General features: G+C 41.2%; 1 protein-coding gene across 1 annotated transcript in view; it reads right to left on the bottom strand.

Moving 5' to 3' along the window:
• The window catches only part of LOC106589820 (ribosomal protein S6 kinase alpha-2), a 47,279-nt gene that overhangs the window by 14,885 nt on the left and 12,162 nt on the right, over positions 1 to 20,232 (bottom strand). The window contains exons 6-13 of the mRNA XM_045710383.2: positions 16,823 to 16,929; positions 15,596 to 15,633; positions 15,308 to 15,450; positions 9,259 to 9,329; positions 9,016 to 9,104; positions 8,067 to 8,131; positions 7,549 to 7,651; positions 5,443 to 5,576 (exon numbers count right to left, since the gene is read on the bottom strand). Of these exons, the coding sequence (XP_045566339.1) occupies positions 5,443 to 5,576; positions 7,549 to 7,651; positions 8,067 to 8,131; positions 9,016 to 9,104; positions 9,259 to 9,329; positions 15,308 to 15,450; positions 15,596 to 15,633; positions 16,823 to 16,929 (750 nt within the window). The remainder of the gene's footprint in view (positions 1 to 5,442; positions 5,577 to 7,548; positions 7,652 to 8,066; positions 8,132 to 9,015; positions 9,105 to 9,258; positions 9,330 to 15,307; positions 15,451 to 15,595; positions 15,634 to 16,822; positions 16,930 to 20,232) is intronic.

Here is a 20,232-nt window from a genome sequence, read left to right as displayed (position 1 = left end):
GTTGATAGTAAGCTGATAGTAAGCTGATAGGTAAGGGTGGTAGTTGATACTAAGCTGATAGTAAGCTGATAGGTAAGGTAAGGGTGGTAGTTGATAGTAAACTGAGAGGTAAGGTAAGTGTGGTAGTTGATACTAAGCTGAAGGTAAGGTAAGGGTGGTAGTTGATACTAAGCTGATAGGTAAGGGTGGTAGTTGATACTAAGCTGATAGGTAAGGTAAGGGTGGTAGTTGATACTAAGCTGATAGGTAAGGGTGGTAGTTGATACTAAGCTGATAGGTAAGGTAAGGGTGGTAGTTGATAGTAAGCTGATAGGTAAGGGTGGTAGTTGATACTAAGCTGATAGGTAAGGGTGGTACTTGATACTAAGCTGATAGGTAAGGGTGGTAGTTGATACTAAGCTGAAGGTAAGGTAAGGGTGGTAGTTGATAGTAAGCTGATAGGTAAGCGTGGTAGTTGATAGTAAGCTGATAGGTAAGGGTGGTAGTTGATACTAAGCTGATAGGTAAGGGTGGTAGTTGATACTAAGCTGATAGGTAAGGTAAGGGTGGTAGTTGATAGTAAGCTGATAGGTAAGGGTGGTACTTGATACTAAGCTGATAGGTAAGGGTGGTACTTGATACTAAGCTGATAGGTAAGGGTGGTAGTTGATACTAAGCTGAAGGTAAGGTAAGGGTGGTAGTTGATAGTAAGCTGATAGGTAAGGGTGGTAGTTGATAGTAAGCTGATAGGTAAGGGTGGTAGTTGATACTAAGCTGAGAGGTAAGGTAAGGGTGGTAGTTGATAGTAAGCTGATAGGTAAGGTAAGGGTGGTAGTTGATAGTAAGCTGATAGTAAGCTGATAGGTAAGTTAAGGGTGTTAGTTGATAGTAAGCTGATACTAAGCTGATAGGTAAGGGTGGTAGTTGATAGTAAGCTGATACTAAGCTGATAGGTAAGGTAAGGGTGGTGGTTGATACTAAGCTGATAGGTAAGGTAAGGGTTGTAGTTGGTAGTAAGCTGATAGTAAGCTGATAGGTAAGGTAAGGGTGGTAGTTGATACTAAGCTGATAGGTAAGGGTGGTAGTTGATACTAAGCTGATAGGTAAGGTAAGGGTGGTAGTTGATACTAAGCTGATAGGTAAGGGTGGTAGTTCATACTAAGCTGATAGGTAAGGTAAGGGTGGTAGTTGATACTAAGCTGATAGGTAAGGTAAGGGTGGTAGTTGATACTAAGCTGATAGGTAAGGGTGGTAGTTGATACTAAGCTGATAGGTAAGGGTGGTAGTTGATACTAAGCTGATAGGTAAGGGTGGTAGTTGATACTAAGCTGAAGGTAAGGTAAGGGTGGTAGTTGATAGTAAGCTGATAGGTAAGGGTGGTAGTTGATAGTAAGCTGATAGGTAAGGGTGGTAGTTGATACTAAGCTGAGAGGTAAGGTAAGGGTGGTAGTTGATAGTAAGCTGATAGGTAAGGTAAGGGTGGTAGTTGATAGTAAGCTGATAGGTAAGGGTGGTAGTTGATACTAAGCTGAGAGGTAAGGTAAGGGTGGTAGTTGATACTAAGCTGATAGGTAAGGTAAGGGTGGTAGTTGATACTAAGCTGATAGGTAAGGTAAGGGTGGTAGTTGATAGTAAGCTGATAGTAAGCTGATAGGTAAGTTAAGGGTGGTAGTTGATAGTAAGCTGATACTAAGCTGATAGGTAAGGTAAGGGTGGTAGTTGATAGTAAGCTGATACTAAGCTGATAGGTAAGGTAAGGGTGGTAGTTGATACTAAGCTGATAGGTAAGGTAAGGGTGGTAGTTGATAGTAAGCTGATACTAAGCTGATAGATAAGGTAAGGGTGGTAGTTGGTAGTAAGCTGATACTAACCTGATAGGTAAGGTAAGGGTGGTAGTTGATACTAAGCTGATAGGTAAGGGTGGTAGTTGATACTAAGCTGATAGGTAAGGTAAAGGTGGTAGTTGATACTAAGCTGATAGGTAAGGGTGGTAGTTGATAGTAAGCTGATACTAAGCTGATAGATAAGGTAAGGGTGGTAGTTGGTAGTAAGCTGATACTAACCTGATAGGTAAGGTAAGGGTGGTAGTTGATACTAAGCTGATAGGTAAGGTAAGGGTTGTAGTTGGTAGTAAGCTGATACTAACCTGATAGGTAAGGGTGGTAGTTGATACTAAGCTGATAGGTAAGGTAAGGGTGGTAGTTGATACTAAGCTGATAGGTAAGGGTGGTAGTTGATACTAAGCTGATAGGTAAGGTAAGGGTGGTAGTTGATACTAAGCTGATAGGTAAGGGTGGTAGTTGATACTAAGCTGAAGGTAAGGTAAGGGTGGTAGTTGATACTAAGCTGATAGGTAAGGTAAGGGTGGTAGTTGATACTAAGCTGAAGGTAAGGTAAGGGTGGTAGTTGATACTAAGCTGATAGGTAAGGGTGGTAGTTGATACTAAGCTGATAGGTAAGGTAAGGGTGGTAGTTGATACTAAGCTGATAGGTAAGGGTGGTAGTTGATACTAAGCTGATAGGTAACGTAAGGGTGGTAGTTGATAGTAGGCTGATAGGTAAGGGTGGTAGTTGATACTAAGCTGATAGGTGAGGGTGGTACTTGATACTAAGCTGATAGGTAAGGGTGGTAGTTGATACTAAGCTGAAGGTAAGGTAAGGGTGGTAGTTGATAGTAAGCTGATAGGTAAGGGTGGTAGTTGATAGTAAGCTGATAGGTAAGGGTGGTAGTTGATACTAAGCTGATAGGTAAGGGTGGTAGTTGATACTAAGCTGATAGGTAAGGGTGGTAGTTGATACTAAGCTGATAGGTAAGGGTGGTAGTTGATAGTAAGCTGATAGGTAAGGTAAGGGTGGTAGTTGGATAGTAAGCTGATACGTAAGCTGATAGGTAAGGTAAGGGTGGTAGTTGGTAGTAAGCTGATACTAACGCTGATAGGTAAGGTAAGGGTGGTAGTTGGTAGTAAACTGATACTAAGCTGATAGGTAAGGGTGGTAGTTGATACTAAGCTGAAGGTAAGGTAAGGGTGGTAGTTGATACTAAGCTGATAGGTAAGGTAAGGGTGGTAGTTGATACTAAGCTGAAGGTAAGGTAAGGGTGGTAGTTGATACTAAGCTGATAGGTAAGGGTGGTAGTTGATACTAAGCTGATAGGTAAGGTAAGGGTGGTAGTTGATACTAAGCTGATAGGTAAGGGTGTTAGTTGATACTAAGCTGATAGGTAACGTAAGGGTGGTAGTTGATAGTAAGCTGATAGGTAAGGGTGGTAGTTGATACTAAGCTGATAGGTGAGGGTGGTACTTGATACTAAGCTGATAGGTAAGGGTGGTAGTTGATACTAAGCTGAAGGTAAGGTAAGGGTGGTAGTTGATAGTAAGCTGATAGGTAAGGGTGGTAGTTGATAGTAAGCTGATAGGTAAGGGTGGTAGTTGATACTAAGCTGATAGGTAAGGGTGGTAGTTGATACTAAGCTGATAGGTGAGGGTGGTACTTGATACTAAGCTGATAGGTAAGGGTGGTAGTTGATAGTAAGCTGATAGTAAGCTGATAGGTAAGTTAAGGGTGGTAGTTGATAGTAAGCTGATACTAAGCTGATAGGTAAGGTAAGGGTGGTAGTTGATAGTAAGCTGATACTAAGCTGATAGATAAGGTAAGGGTGGTAGTTGGTAGTAAGCTGATACTAACCTGATAGGTAAGGTAAGGGTGGTAGTTGATACTAAGCTGATAGGTAAGGGTGGTAGTTGATACTAAGCTGATAGGTAAGGGTGGTAGTTGATACTAAGCTGATAGGTAAGGGTGGTAGCTGATACTAAGCTGATAGGTAAGGGTGGTAGTTGATACTAAGCTGATAGGTAAGGTAAGGGTGGTAGTTGATACTAAGCTGATAGGTAAGGGTGGTAGTTGATACTAAGCTGAAGGTAAGGTAAGGGTGGTAGTTGATACTAAGCTGATAGGTAAGGGTGGTAGTTGGTAGTAAGCTGATTTTAAGCTGATAGGTAAGGTAAGGGTGGTAGTTGGTAGTAAGCTGTTACTAAGCTGATAGGTAAGGTAAGGGTGGTAGTTGGTAGTAAGCTGATAGGTAAGGTAAGGGTGGTAGTTGATAGTAAGCTGATAGGTAAGGTAAGGGTGGTAGTTGATACTAAGCTGATAGGTAAGGGTGGTAGTTGATACTAAGCTGATAGGTAAGGTAAGGGTGGTAGTTGATACTAAGCTGATAGGTAAGGGTGGTAGTTGATACTAAGCTGATAGGTAAGGTAAGGGTGGTAGTTGATACTAAGCTGATAGGTAAGGTAAGGGTGGTAGTTGATACTAAGCTGATAGGTAAGGGTGGTAGTTGATACTAAGCTGATAGGTAAGGGTGGTAGTTGATACTAAGCTGATAGGTAAGGTAAGGGTGGTAGTTGATACTAAGCTGATAGGTAAGGTAAGGGTTGTAGTTGGTAGTAAGCTGATACTAAGCTGATAGGTAAGGTAAGGGTGGTAGTTGATAGTAAGCTGATACTAAGCTGATAGGTAAGGGTGGTAGTTGATAGTAAGCTGATACTAAGCTGATAGGTAAGGTAAGGGTGGTAGTTGATACTAAGCTGATAGGTAAGGTAAGGGTGGTAGTTGATACTAAGCTGATAGGTAAGGTAAGGGTGGTAGTTGATACTAAGCTGATAGGTAAGGGTGGTAGTTGATAGTAAGCTGATAGGTAAGGTAAGGGTGGTAGTTGGTAGTAAGCTGATACTAAGCTGATAGGTAAGGTAAGGGTGGTAGTTGATAGTAAGCTGATACTAAGCTGATAGGTAAGGTAAGGGTGGTAGTTGGTAGTAAGCTGATACTAAGCTGATAGGTAAGGTAAGGGTGGTAGTTGGTAGTAAGCTGATACTAACCTGATAGGTAAGGTAAGGGTGGTAGTTGGTAGTAAACTGATACTAAGCTGATAGGTAAGGTAAGCCATACATATACAGTCCAAAGGAAAGAGGTCTCCCTGAAGCACCAAAAAAAGGTATCAATTATTTATATGAATGATATACATCAAGCAGATAATTAGAAAATACCATTGAATATGAGTTGTTTTGATGTTTGATAGGCCTTTAATTCCTTTACTCAACACTTTCTGAATAGAGTATCAAAAGTGGTTAATCTAATATATTCTGATGTAATGCTATGACATCCCCATGAGGTTCCTTCCTGATATCATATTGATTTCTTCTTCATTTGTACATACAGAGTTTCAAAAACAAGGCTTGATATTCCCCTTGATGTTGAGACTATAGAGACACCAACGTCCATTTGGTGGTTACATTTAATCCATGGAAAATTGAAAGTATATGGAAAAAGACAATTGCCTGAAGGATGTCATAAATATTGATATTTTTGATTATTTCAAATATTCCTTTGAGTATTTAATAAGTCTATATGGTTGATGGAGGAGCTGTATACCTGAGTTGATTAGTCCTCTCCCTCTAGCATACTCACTTGTACAATAGGGTTGACAGTTGAGTTCTGCTGTATTTCAGCAATGGACTGGTCCTGGTCCAGATTAGTGGCCACGAAGCTGAACCCTCTGAAGAGCTGGTGTGTGTTGTCACTGGGTGGAATGCCAGGCGAGTCTGATGGGAGAAGGTGACAGATGGTACAGAACCTGTTACAACCTCTACTGTCTGATGGGAGAAGGTGACAGATGGTACAGAACCTGTTACAACCTCTACTGTCTGATGGGAGAACAAGACAGACATGGGAACTTGGACATATTAGCAACTGGAAATACATTACATCAGTTAATTGAATGTCATTTATCATGAATTTACTTTTGAGGGGGCAGTCCCATTGTAGTGTACAGATGTGGCCTAAAGGGTCTTTTTTATTATTATTATTTAACCTTAATGTACAGCTACAGCTACTGACATTGCACATTAGCAGCTGATATACGAGGTTAAATATTGATACTTTTATACCAAATTGCACACTAATAGTTCGACATTAAACTGATTATGGCAGTAGGCCGAATATAGCATTAGTCATGTAAACACCTTACTCTGCTTATCTTTTATCTTCGGCATAGAGTCATAATCAAAGTAAGCATACAGCGATTAAAACGCCTGGTTTTCTGAGCACTCTTTCAAATTATTAGGACATGTAAATGCTTTAAATCAGAGTTATACTGTAGCAGTGGATTTGATATGGCCATGTGTTAGCATACTGTAGCAGTGGATTTGATATGGTCATGTGTTAGCATACTGTAGCAGTGGATTTGATATGGCCATGTGTTAGCATACTGTAGCAGTGGATTTGATATGGCCATGTGTTAGCATACTGTAGCAGTGGATTTGATATGACCATGTGTTAGCATACTGTAGCAGTGGATTTGATATGACCATGTGTTAGCATACTGTAGCAATGGATTTGATATGACATGTGTTAGCATATTGTAGCAGTGGATTTGATATGGCCATGTGATAGCATACTGTAGCAGTGGATTTGATATGGCCATGTGTTAGCGTACTGTAGCAGTGGATTTGATATGGCCATGTGTTAGCATACTGTAGCAGTGGATTTGATATGGCCATGTGTTAACGTACTGTAGCAGTGGATTTGATATGGCCATGTGTTAGCATACTGTAGCAGTGGATTTGATATGGCCATGTGTTAGCATACTGTAGCAGTGGATTTGATATGGTCATGTGTTAGCATACTGTAGCAGTGGATTTGATATGGCCATGTGTTAGCATACTGTAGCAGTGGATTTGATATGGCCATGTGTTAGCATACTGTAGCAGTGGATTTGATATGGCCATGTGTTAGCATACTGTAGCAGTGGATTTGATATGGCCATGTGTTAGCATACTGTAGGAGTGGATTTGATATGGCCATGTGTTAGCATACTGTAGCAGTGGATTTGATATGGCCATGTGTTAGCATACTGTAGCAGTGGATTTGATATGACCATGTGAAAGCATGAGCAGCATGAGCTGCCTTCTTTTGTGCTGCGCAAGTGAAGTGAGTTCGGAAAAACTGAAAGTACGCATCTTATGAATGGTTTTCACATATAAACTTTATATGTCCGAACTCAGAATCAAATATGCTTCAGAAAAATAACATGGTAGAACGTTCATTCTGATTGGTGATTTTCCCACCAGGAAGTCTGATTTCAGACGTGTCCATGGAAACAGGATTATTAGGAAAATCGATCTTCTTGCAAAGCATGCAAACGTTTAAGTCAAACTATTATATTAATCTGATTATTCACAATAATCGTATTATTGTGTGCATGTAACTGCACTCATTGAATGATATAATCATTTCAGAGGGTTGTGGCTGGTTGACTTTGTTGATATGGAAGTGTACTTTATGTCGATATAAAAGAGGGGATTATTTGTCAGTAATTTAATAGCAAATTGATGCATGGAGAAATTATTATTTTGAGTAAACAGCATAACAGTGAAGCAAACAGCATGAAATGAAACACAACATCATGATTAATGAAATTATGTGCAACATCACACACACACACACACACACACAAACAAACGCACACCACACACACCAATGGGCTGAACTACTTCACCTACAATTACTAATCACCTGTTGGTGTGCGGGAGGTGAATTCGGGGTCAAAGTGGAAGGTGTCTTCTGGCCTGCCCACTGCTGGTTTGAATGGAGGCTTGATCTCTCTTCTGTAAAGCTTCTGTGGTTTCACCATGAGGGGGAAAGGTAAAATGCTACTTTAATTTTTCCATTTAGTATTGAGCAACATTTAATCCATGGTAATTTGGTATGTCTCTTTGCTTGATCTGTTAGTATGGCAACCAAAACAAGGTAAGAGAAATAGGTCAGTGACTTCTGAGAGTAAAAATAGATTATGTTTCAACCCAAATACTGTACAGAAAATTGTCCTCTTGGAAAGAAGAAAGCTTTCAATTATATTGTTGTTTTCTTCCCTCTCTACTCAGTAGGTACAAAGTCTGAGGTAAAATTCCTTCACTTCTTGTATGAAAGTACAACAATCCAAAGGAAATCCTCAGGACATATCAAAAAGCAATGGATAATCATCTTTGCCTTTAATGATTTCTAGAAAAGGTTACGAGAAGCATTGTACTCACATTCCAATCTATATTTCCAAAGAAATTATGCCTTTTAATCTCCTCGACTCCATCTGGTCCAGCACCTAACAGTAAAATGCACCAGGACATTTAGATTGAATACTCTTTTTAGCTTCACTGGGCTGTACATTTCTCACTTACTAAAATTCTATCTCAAGTATATCTCTGCTCATTCAGTGAGAATATGGGGTATTATGGGTAATATTAGCTACACTCTCTAGACCATTTTATTTAACTAGGGTCTCTGGTGGTGGCTACATAACATAACATAACATATAAGTCCTATGCAGTAATGCATAAAGGCTCATATACATGCCTTATAAAGGCTCATATTCATGCTTTATAAAGGCTCATATACATGCTTTATAAAGGCTCATATTCATGCTTTATAAAGGCTCATATACATGCTTTATAAAGGCTCATATACATGCTTTATAAAGGCTCATATACATGCTTTATAAAGGCTCATATTCATGCTTTATAAAGGCTCATATACATGTCTTATAAAGGCTAATATAGATGTCTTATAAAGGCTAATATAGATGCATATAACACATATAACCTCTCAGCATTAGGTAAATTATGACTAATATTTCCCGTAAAGATACATAAAGAATGACTCTGGCTTGAAGAGGTCTCGGTGACATTACTCTCCATCTTATAAATCATGGAGGAAGTGATTCATATGGCTATATTCAATCCCACCACTGGCCAACCAGCTTCCACCGACGGGTAAGAGAAAACAAACCGTAACTCTGCCCTCTAGCCTGCACTATCCTGAAAACCCTCAATGTGAAGATGAGTTAAGATTCAGATTTCAATGCTGTCTACTGTGTCCCATTTAATAAATGAGAAAAGGTTGATCTAATGCTGTACGTTTGTCTTCCAATTGATAAATAGAATGGATCATGTGAAATGACACATTTTAGTAATGCTCTTGACTACATACCTAATCTATTGGCAGGATTTCTTTTGAAGAGGGCCCGTATTAGACTTTGCACCTCTGGGCTTAAGAATTGCGGCATGCCAAGTTTTGCTCTACAAAACCGAAAAAAAGAAGTTATTTCACAGGAAAAAAATATTATTTCATATATAGTCTTGTATTTATAAGGGATCCTCATTAGCTGTTGGCAAGGCAGCAGCTACTCTTCCTGGGGTAGTTGCCATAGACATTGTCAGCATAGTATCTTACTTCAGTATCAGGACCATTGTTTCCTTGCGGTCTTTGCCTTGGAATGGTAGAGATCCTGTCAGCATTTCAAACTGAAATCAAAGAAACAATGTCAGTGGCAATTTACAAATCAATCTAATGTATTTCACCACAATTTGGACAGCTTCTACTTACATTTAGGCAGACACTCTTAATCCAGAGTGATTTACAGTAGTGAGGACATACATTTTCATACTGGCCCCCTAAGAGAATCAAACCTACAACCTTGGCATTGCAAGCACCACCCTCTACCAACTGAGCTACACAGGAAAGCTGTGGAAATACTGAAAATATTACAATCAAACTGTTGTCATCAATTTCTTCAACCATTAAAATGAATGTGCAATAGCACTCAACTTTAAAAGCTTGCATTGATGCTAGCTCCTGTCCTTGTGTATCCCTTTATGTAACATTTAATCTACAGATGTAGGATCTTCATTTGATCAATCTTTTGCTTCATTATTTACATAAATTCACTGAAAACCCACACTAACACATGGTAATTTTAACAGTATTGCACTTTTCATGTAGCCTACTGTTAGCCAGCTAATAGCCTAACCACCGATCAAGCAACATTATGGACTTAACATTAAAATCCTGTTGGTGCAAGATTATTTTGCTGTGACAATATAGATCAAATTAGGATTCTACAACTGTATGTGAGTGTGAATACAAATTCAAGCGGCCATGCTCACGTGTTGAGCATTAGATGGCTCAATGCTTTCTGACAATATAATCATCTGACAATACTTGAAACAAAGTAAATTTGCTGTGTGTGTGTTTGTGTGCCTCTGCTACATCATTGATTGATTCCTTGAAAACAATCCGCCACAGCCAGGGTGCCCTTATCAGTTTGAATTGAGCTCAACTCAGATTTCATTTACATAAATAAACCAGCTCTTCTCTGCTCTAGTGGAAATTCAATTTTCCTGTCTACATTATTTCTATTTTCATATGGTTCTCGTACGTCAAGTGTTACAAAAAAAACATTACAGTGCAATGACTTTCATTTCCTGATGATTGCTGTACGAAATGAGGGAAGTTGAGGAGCTGCCCAGGTCCGCAGTGTCACAGATGACTCACAATTGCTGTTTGCTTTGAGGACTCGGTGTTTGGCATATCAAGTCAGGTAGTTATGTAACACATCTTGGCTGGCTAACTCACTATACTAGGGCATGATATAGGAATAATAATATTTTCCAGCTACTACACATGCTCTTCTTCTAGCACTGCAGATGGAGAGCCAGGTGAAATTAGTAAGAGTGCCTGGTGCGTTTCTTTAGGCGAGAGCAGAGCTTGTGTTATAAAATCAAATGAAAGTAAATGTTTTTGCGTGCACAGGATACAACAGGTGTAAACAGTCCAGTGAAATGCTTTCTATAAAGCTCTTCCTCAACAATGCAGTGTTTAATATCAAAGGTAAGAAAATAGAAAATCCAGAATAGGATCCTTAAATAGAGCACAAAATCAATACTAGGCTCAAATTCTGTCCCTAAAGGAATACATTTGACAAGGTTTGTATTGATCTGGTTTTAACGTGAGACTAAAGTATTGAGCCTTGAAACCATTAGGGAAATATAAAGGAACTACAGGCAGTCCCTTGTTCTTTAGAGGAAGTGGAGAATTAGAGGAAGTCCTTTGTTCTTTAGAGGAAGTGGAGAACTAGAGGCAGTCCCTTGTTTTTTTGCCTTTTACTGCAGTGGGCTAAATCAAGGTCACACAGAGTGTTTCTTGGTAGTCTTAAACAAATCTACTTTGAAACAAAAATATCCACCTCACACACGGTTATGGGCTTAAAAAAAAGAAAACACCTGTACCATGTCCCGCTCGCCTAGCATAGTAGTGACTACCGAACGGCTCCCTGACTCACCTATTGCTGCTCATTAGACCCTATGATCACTCAGATACACAGCTGATGCCCCCTGGACTGTTTCAATAACACGGTACCTCATTTTGGTTATCTGTCGGCCCCAGCCTTGAACTCAGGTCCTGTATGTACCCAACTGACCCGCTCTGCCCATTCATCGCCATTTACCCGTTGTCTTAGCTCTCCCGATCAACACCTGTGATTGCTTCATGCCTCTCTCTAATGTCAATATGCCTTGTCTACTGCTGTCTCGGCTAGTTCTTATTGTTTTATTTCACTGTAGAGCCCCCAGTCCCACTCATTATGCCTTAGATAGCTCTTTTGTCCCACCCCCCACACATGCGGAGACCTCACCTGGCTTAACTGGTACCACCAGAGACGAAAACCTCTCTCATCGTCACTCAACGCCTAGGTTTACCTCCACTGTATTCACATCCTACCATAGCCTTGTCTGTACACTATGCCCTGAAGCTATTCTATCATGCCCAGAAATCTTCTCCTTTTATTCTCTGTTCCCAAAGAACGAGACGACCAGTTCTTATAGCCTTTAGCCGTACCCTTATCCTACTCCTACTCCTCCTCTGGTGATGTAGAGGTTAACCCAGGCACTGTAGACCCCAGCACCACACCTATTCCCCAGGCACTATCATTTGTTGACTTCTGTAACCGTAAAAGCCTTGGTTTCATGCATGTTAACATCAGAAGCCTCCTCCCTAAGTTTGTTTTATTCACTGCTTTAGCACACTCCGCCAACCCTGATGTCCTAGCCGTGTCTGAATCCTGTCTCAGGAAGGCCACCAAAAACCATGAAATTTCCATCCCCAACAGCAACATTTTCCTCCAAGATAGAACTGCCAAAGGGGGCGGAGTTGCAATCTACTGCAGAGATAGTCTGCAGAGTTCTGTCACGCTATCCAGGTATGTGCCCAACAGTTCAAGCTTCTACTTTTAAAATCCACCTTTCCAGAAATAAGTCTCTCACTGTTGCCACTTGTTATAGAGCCCCCTCAGCCCCCAGCTGTGCCCTGGACTCCATATGTGAATTAATCGCCCCCCCATTTATCTTCAGAGTTCGTACTGTTAGGTGACCTAAACTGGGATATGCTTAACACCCCGGTCATCCTACAATCTAAGCTAGATGCCCTCAATCTCACAAATGATCAAGGAACCTACCAGGTACAACCCTAAATCCGTAAACACGGGCACCCTTATAGATATCATCCTGACCAACCTGCCCTCTAAATACACCTTTGCTGTCTTCAACCAGGATCTCAGCAATCACTGCCTCATTGCCTGCGTCCGTAATGGGTCCTCAGTCAAACGACCACCCCTCATCACTGTCAAATGCTCCCTAAAACACTTCAGCAAGCAGGCCTTTCTAATCAACCTGGCCCGGGTATCCTGGAAGGATATTGACCTCATCCCGTCAGTAGAGGATGCCTGGTTATTCTTTAAAAGTGTATTCCTCACCATCTTAAATAAGTATGCCCCACTCAAAAAAAATGGAACTAAGAACTGATATAGCCCATAGTTCACTCCAGATTTGACTGCCCTTGACCAGCACAAAAACATCCTATGGCGTTCTGCATTAGCATCGAACTTTTCAGGGAAGTTAGGAGCCAATATACACTGTCAGTTAGGAAAGCAAAGACTAGCTTTTTCAAACAGAAATGTGCATCCTGTAGCACAAATTCCCCAAAGTTTTGGGACACTGTAAAGTCCATGGAGAATAAGAGCACCTCCTCCCAGCTGCCCACTGCACTGAGGCTAGGAAACACTGTCACCACCGATAAATCCACGATAATCGAGAATTTCAATAAGCATTTTACTACAGCTGGTCATGCTTTCCACCTGGCTACCCCTACCCCGTCCAACATCTCTGAACCTCCCGCAGCAACATACCCAAGCCCCCCCGCTTCTCCTTCACCCAAATCAAGATAGCTGATGTTCTGAAAGAGCTGCAAATTCTGGACCCCTACAAATCAGCTGGGATATACAATCTGGACCCTCTCTTTCTAAAATTATCTGCCGCAATTGTTGCAACCCCTATTACTAGCCTGTTCAACCTAGACCCAAACTGTTACATACCTATATCTATCCTGCTTATTGAAATGCTTATTAAAGTCTTCGAAAGCCAAGTTAACGTTTCGAATCCCACCGTACCCTCTCCGCTATGCAATCTGGTTTCTGAGCTGGTCATGGGTGCACCTCAGCCATGCTCAAGGTCCTAAACGATATCATAACCGCCATTGATAAGGAACAATACTGTACAGCTGTAGTCATCGACCTGGCCAAGGCTTTCAACTCTGTCAATCACTGCATTCTTATTGACAGACTAAACAGCCTTGGTTTCTCAAATGACTGCCTCGCCTGGTTCCCCAACTACTTCTCTGATAGAGTTCAGTGTGTCAAATCGGAGGGCCTGTTGTCCGGACCTCTGGCAGTCTCTATGGGGGTGCCACAGGGTTCAATTCTCGGGCTGACTCTTTTCTCTGTATATATCAATGATGTCGCTCTTGCTGCTGGTGATTCTCTGATCCACCTCTACGCAGACGACACCATTCTGTATACTTCTGGCCGTTCTTTGAACACTGTGTTAACAAACCTCTAGATGAGCTTACAGATCACTGCAGCTGCACACAGCCCATCTGTCAATAGCCCACCCAACTACCTCATCCCCATATTGTTATTTATTTTTGCTTATTTGCACCCCAGTATCTCTACTTGTACATCATCATCTGCACATCTATCACTCCAGTGTTAATGCCAGAAGGTCATTATTTCGCCACTATGGCCTATTTATTGCCTTACCTCCCTAATCTTACTACATTTGCAAACACTGTATATAGATTTTTCTATTGTGTTATTGACTGTATGTTTGTTTTTCCCATGTGTAACTCTGTGTTGTTGTTTTTGTCACACTGCTTTGCTTTATCTTGGCCAGGTCGCAGTTGTAAATGAGAACTTGTTCTCAACTGGTCTACCTGGTTAAATAAAGATGAAATAAAAAAATAAAAAATAAAAGATTTAGAGTTGAAATATATTCCTGTTTTGATTTTGCATCCCAGTATTACATTTAATATACATCACAGAAGACTGAAATATAACAAAACCGATTGATATAGAAACACCGGATTTGTCTGTTTAAAAAATAATAATGTTTATTAATTATGGAATAATGAAAAGGATGAATAACATTCCGCCCATGAGACCACTAGAGGGCGATTTGGTCATTTGACCGCGGCTACAGGTAGTGGAGTAATGTGTGGATGTGTGAGCAGCAACCTGATTATAACATGTCTGGCTCTATTCAATCCGCATTCATCTTCTAAATTAAGAGGACTGAAGAGATTAGTGTATGACGTAGTAGTAGTGGACTACTACCATACCAGTATGCATAGTCATATATTATGTCTCTTTTGCGTGATGCATTAAGATCCACATTTGGAGTATACAGATGTACTATCTTAATTTGACCAGTTTCCCACAGCCGGAATAAAATCCTGCAGCAACAGGAAATATGGAATTATTATGTGGATTATAATTAATGGGAAGTAGAAAGCAAGTATGAGGGTTTGCGCACAGGCTAGAACGAAAGGCGGCCGGTGCGTGGGAGAGAACATATCTGTAAAGAGTTCAAAGAGTACTCACACTCAAAACCACGAGGAGGAATACCCCAAGGAAGCCGAGATGCAAAAATATCATCATTAATTTAATCCATGCTCAATAAAATACAAAAAGTGAAAATGCAAAGTGCTAATACAAATGAAAAGGAACAGTTATTTATTTTTAAGGTTTTGATGTCGATTTTAATTAATGTACATTTTTATAGGGTTGATATATTTTTCGTTAGGGCAAATCAAGTCTGAAATGTTAAAGTGGAAATTACAAACTTTATAAGCCTTTTTAAACCTGGAATGCACTACAAGTTTGCAGTTCCTGCTGTGAAGGATCATTTTCTGCAACAACCAAGTGATCAAATTAAGATCCCCCATCTGGTCGTACAGGCTGTATGCGTAGTGCTACGTCCACATACTGGATGCAAACATAATTTCACTATATGAAACTCTGCCCTGGAGATTGCGTTGCAGCAACATTGCAGCCAACCAATAGCTATAGTATGTGTGTAATACATTATCAAAAGAAAGGGAGGGAGGTCCATACCATTAAGACGCCAAATGACCACCAGTCAGCACTCTGTGTATGTCCTCTTCTGTTGACAACCTCAGGGGCCATGTACTCTATCGTCCCGCAGAAGGAGTACGCTCGCTTGTCATGGTCTGTTGCCTCTTTACTCAGCCCGAAATCTAAAACACAAAGGGACTGATGTTAAAGACGGAGGAAAATGGCCACCAGCAATGGGCTTAATGTATTCAATGTACTAGAGAGACTCCTGCTATTCCAAGGGACAACTAATACTACTAATCTCTTTTCAAAACAGTTTTTAGTCACCTGTAATCTTGATGTGGCCCTCCTCGTCAAGAAGAATACTGTAGAGGGAAGGAATGTGACATCAATATACAGTATATCTGTATAATAGAAATACTGTATATAAAATCTTTACACCTCTCTGCACAGTACATGTCACCCACACATTTATTGAGTGTTTGTTTGTTAGAACAAATGGATTTGTGCACAGCACACTGTTGCCCTTGGGTTGCTGTCATTAATCATCAACAGTAAAGCTGGGAATAGCTCGACCTTCAAAAAAGAAGGAGCACTGCAAATCCACTGTGGCATGGTGCTTGCAATGCCAAGGTTGTGGGTTCAATTCCCATGGAGGACCAGTATGGGAGAAATCTATGCACTCGCTACTGTAACTCGCTCTGGATAAGAGTATGTACTAATGAAATATATTTTTGTAAATAAAATGAAACCTGTAAAGACACGACACCTTCACACATCAATTATTATGATGATGATGATGATGATGATGATTATTATATTATTCCCATTGGAGAGAGAAATCAAGGAGCAGGCTGAGAGCTCTTAATTTATTTCCTCTCATCAAATCCCCCTGAGAGCCAATTTACTAGTCCTGCATTCCACATTGTTAACATGGAAAAAATGAAAAATAGAGCTTGATGGAAAAGTGGACACTTTTAACATCTCAAGGGCCTAAATGTTTCCTTGAGTGATGCATTTGGAGGTCGTCAAACATTTCCATCAACTGTAAAAGCCCTCTGATAGCCCTTTCAGAATAAACAGAAGGATGTGCTCACGGAAAAGAGACAGACAGATGCTGCCTTGATTGCACCAGAGTTGTTTTGATAGGCACGGAGAAGGCAGCAACACAGAGCAGCAACCTTGTTTGAACTCCTGGATCAGTATTATATGATATCAAATCAGATGGTGCTCCAGTAATCCAATGCAGTTATGTGCTTGGTCATTCCCAATCAGAATATTCATAAATCTCTGAGATGAAGAAACAGTGTATTTGAGCGCTCACATGCGTAACAACTGTATAATATATGCCATTTAGCAGATACTTTTATCCAAAGCAAGTTACAGTCATGTGTGCATACATTTTAGGTATGGTTCAACACAGCAGGAATCAAACCCACAACCCTTGCAAGCGCCACGCTCTACCAACTGCGCCAGACAGGTCCACAAAGGTGGTCTTTGAACAGAGAAGTAGTCTATGGCACTGTACAGTCAGTGGGTGTACAAGTGTTTTACTTCTCTGGTTTGAGGTCTCTGTAGATGATGCCCAGACTGTGAAGGTGATCTAAGGCCAAGGCCAGCTCAGCCAGATAAAACTTCACATCCTCTTCAGTAAACATCACCTGCAAATGGACAAAGGAGAAAGACTACCAGTGACAGTTCATTGACAATATGCAAACAGTACACATGTGATATATGATTGTGAACATAAAATATAATATTTTTAAAACCTAAGAGTAGCCTACATTGATGTGTTTTAGATTGATGTGTTTTAAATTAATGTGTTTTAAATGTATATGTTTTAATCAGATCAAATTTAACAGACAGTTTTCCATTATTCCAATGTCAGGTAGCCTGAGCAAAACAAAAGCACTAGCCACAGATTGAACTCATATTGAAACTCATTAACTTGATCACATAGCCAGCTGCTTCGAACCTCACCCAAAATATTTGCATTTAGGATGTCATAGAACCTTTGCCAAGTTTCCTCAGTCAGAGCATGGATTGTTGACTTCTCTCCTTGTTTACTACAGAGCTAATTTTAGCCACAGTAAGATTGATTTAGCTCCCAAATAGAATTTGTTTGGGGAATAAAGCCTGCGGTGCCAAGGAGAAAATTGAATTGCCGTTAAAGTAACAAGGTCCCGCCAGCACCCGTGCATCTGCTAGCTGCTCCAGATGACTGATTCCAAGACCAGCGGTAATTAATTCACATCTCAATTCCCACATGTCTCTCTGCCCAGTAGAGCACATTTAAATCCAAAGAGACAAATTGTTTACAGATTAAGTTCAACTTTATTCCAGTTGTTATCATTTACAGAATTGGTAGTAGTCACGATGACACAGCAGAGGCAGTAGTTTTAGGAAGTATGGGTGAATGGATGAATGCGTTTACAAAGTTGGTGGTCTATTATCCGGACAGCAGGTTGTTTTTATTCTGCAATAATAATCTCCATCCACTTAATCATTTGGTAAAACTCCCCTCAAGCACCCCAACAGTTCATTATATATGATCTGTTCCAGCAGGCCTACTAGCACACCCGATTCAACCAATCAGGGGCTTGATGATCAGTTGGCCAGGTGGATCAGGTGTGCCAGTTGGAAATGAACAAATAAGTAGAATGGCTGGTGGTACTCTAGGAGAGGTTTGGAAATATGAGTCACTGAATCGATAGTAAGATAAGCAAGGAAGCAAAATAAAGAAAATGCTTGTTTCTCCTCCAGTCCATCACAGGCATTGTTATGTTTAATGTATTCATAATAGCGGTATTATTATATGGGCTAGTGTAGGGGTTGGCAATCATTTTTACTTGTGGGCCACATTGGGATTTCGAAATGCAACGGAGGGCTGCACATTGTTTTTAGGACCAATTTGTTTGTCCAAATCAATTTGTAGGCCAGAAAAAGGGTAGTTATTTGAAAATATATCGTTCCATTATCATTTCTACACACTTTCTATCTAGTTGTAGACCTTCACGTGTGGCCTGGAGTGTTTTTGAACCTCCCAAATATATTATTTTTGACTATATATATATATACACTGCTCAAAAAAATAAAGGGAACACTTAAACAACACAATGTAACTCCAAGTCAATCACACTTCTGTGAAATCAAACTGTCCACTTAGGAAGCAACACTGATTGACAATAGATTTCACATGCTGTTGTGCAAATGGAAAAGACAAAAGGTGGAAATTATAGGCAATTAGCAAGACACCCCCAATAAAGGAGTGGTTCTGCAGGTGGGGACCACAGACCACTTCTCAGTTCCTATGCTTCCTGGCTGATGTTTTGGTCACTTTTGAATGCTGGCGGTGCTTTCACTCTAGTGATAGCATGAGACGGAGTCTACAACCCACACAAGTGGCTCAGGTAGTGCAGCTCACACAGGATGGCACATCAATGCGAGCTATGGCAAGAAGGTTTGCTGTGTCTGTCAGCGTAGTGTCCAGAGCATGGAGGCGCTACCAGGAGACAGGCCAGTACATCAGGAGACGTGGAGGAGGCCGTAGGAGGGCAACAACCCAGCAGCAGGACCGCTACCTCCGCCTTTGTGCAAGGAGGAGCAGGAGAAGCACTGCCAGTGCCCTGCAAAATGACCTCCAGCAGGCCACAAATGTGCATGTGTCTGCTCAAACGGTCAGAAACAGACTCCATGAGGGTGGTATGAGGGCCCAACGTCCACAGGTGGGGGTTGTGCTTACAGCAAAACACCGTGCAGGACGTTTGGCATTTGCCAGAGAACACCAAGATTGGCAAATTCGCCACTGGCGCCCTGTGCTCTTCACAGATGAAAGCAGGTTCACACTGAGCACGTGACAGACGTGACAGAGTCTGGAGACGCCGTGGAGAACATTCTGCTGCCTGCAACATCCTCCAGCATGACCGGTTTGGCGGTGGGTCAGTCATGGTGTGGGGTGGCATTTCTTTGGGGGGCCGCACAGCCCTCCATGTGCTCGCCAGAGGTAGCCTGACTGCCATTAGGTACCGAGATGAGATCCTCAGACCCCTTGTGAGACCATATGCTGGTGCGGTTGGCCCTGGGTTCCTCCTAATGCGAGACAATGCTAGACCTCATGTGGCTGGAGTGTGTCAGCAGTTCCTGCAAGAGGAAGGCATTGATGCTATGGACTGGCCCGCCCATTCCCCAGACCTGAATCCAATTGAGCACATCTGGGACATCATGTCTCGCTCCATCCACCAACGCCACGTTGCACCACAGACTGTCCAGGAGTTGGCGGATGCTTTAGTCCAGGTCTGGGAGGAGATCCCTCAGGAGACCATCCGCCACCTCATCAGGAGCATGCCCAGGCGTTGTAGGGAGGTCATACAGGCACGTGGAGGCCACACACACTACTGAGCCTCATTTTGACTTGTTTTAAGGACATTACATCAAAGTTGGATCAGCCTGTAGTGTGGTTTTCCACTTTAATTTTGAGTGTGACTCCAAATCCAGACCTCCATGGGTTGATAAATTGGATTTCCATTGATTATTTTTGTGTGATTTTGTTGTCAGCACATTCAACTATGTAAAGAAAAAAGTTTTTAATAAGATTATTTATTTCATTCAGATCTAGGATGTGTTGTTTAAGTGTTCCCTTTATTTGTTTAAGTGTTCCCTTTATTTTTTTGAGCAGTATATATTTGTTTACTCACACTCGCCACGGGCCAGATTGAATGGGCTTGCGGGCCATGGTTTGACTATCCCTGGGTTAGTGGATGGATTCAGGAGTAATGAATCAACAGAACAGAGGAGATATCTGACTGATCGGGACTGAGGTTGTTTCTGCGATGAGGTCTGGCCCACTGGTGCAAACAGGCAATTAAGTTGAGTGAAAGAGCATGAGAAATGTCAAGATTAAAGGACTGGTCAAAAATAATAATAATAAACCTGGGTTGTTCACTTGAAAACACTACACTGTTTAT

The sequence above is a fragment of the Salmo salar genome, chromosome 28 (assembly GCF_965601325.2).
Source record: "Salmo salar chromosome 28, fSalSal1, whole genome shotgun sequence".
NCBI classification, from domain to species: domain Eukaryota; kingdom Metazoa; phylum Chordata; class Actinopteri; order Salmoniformes; family Salmonidae; genus Salmo; species Salmo salar.
Note: the sequence above shows the minus strand (reverse complement) of the source record. Positions and strands in the feature narration are given on the sequence as shown.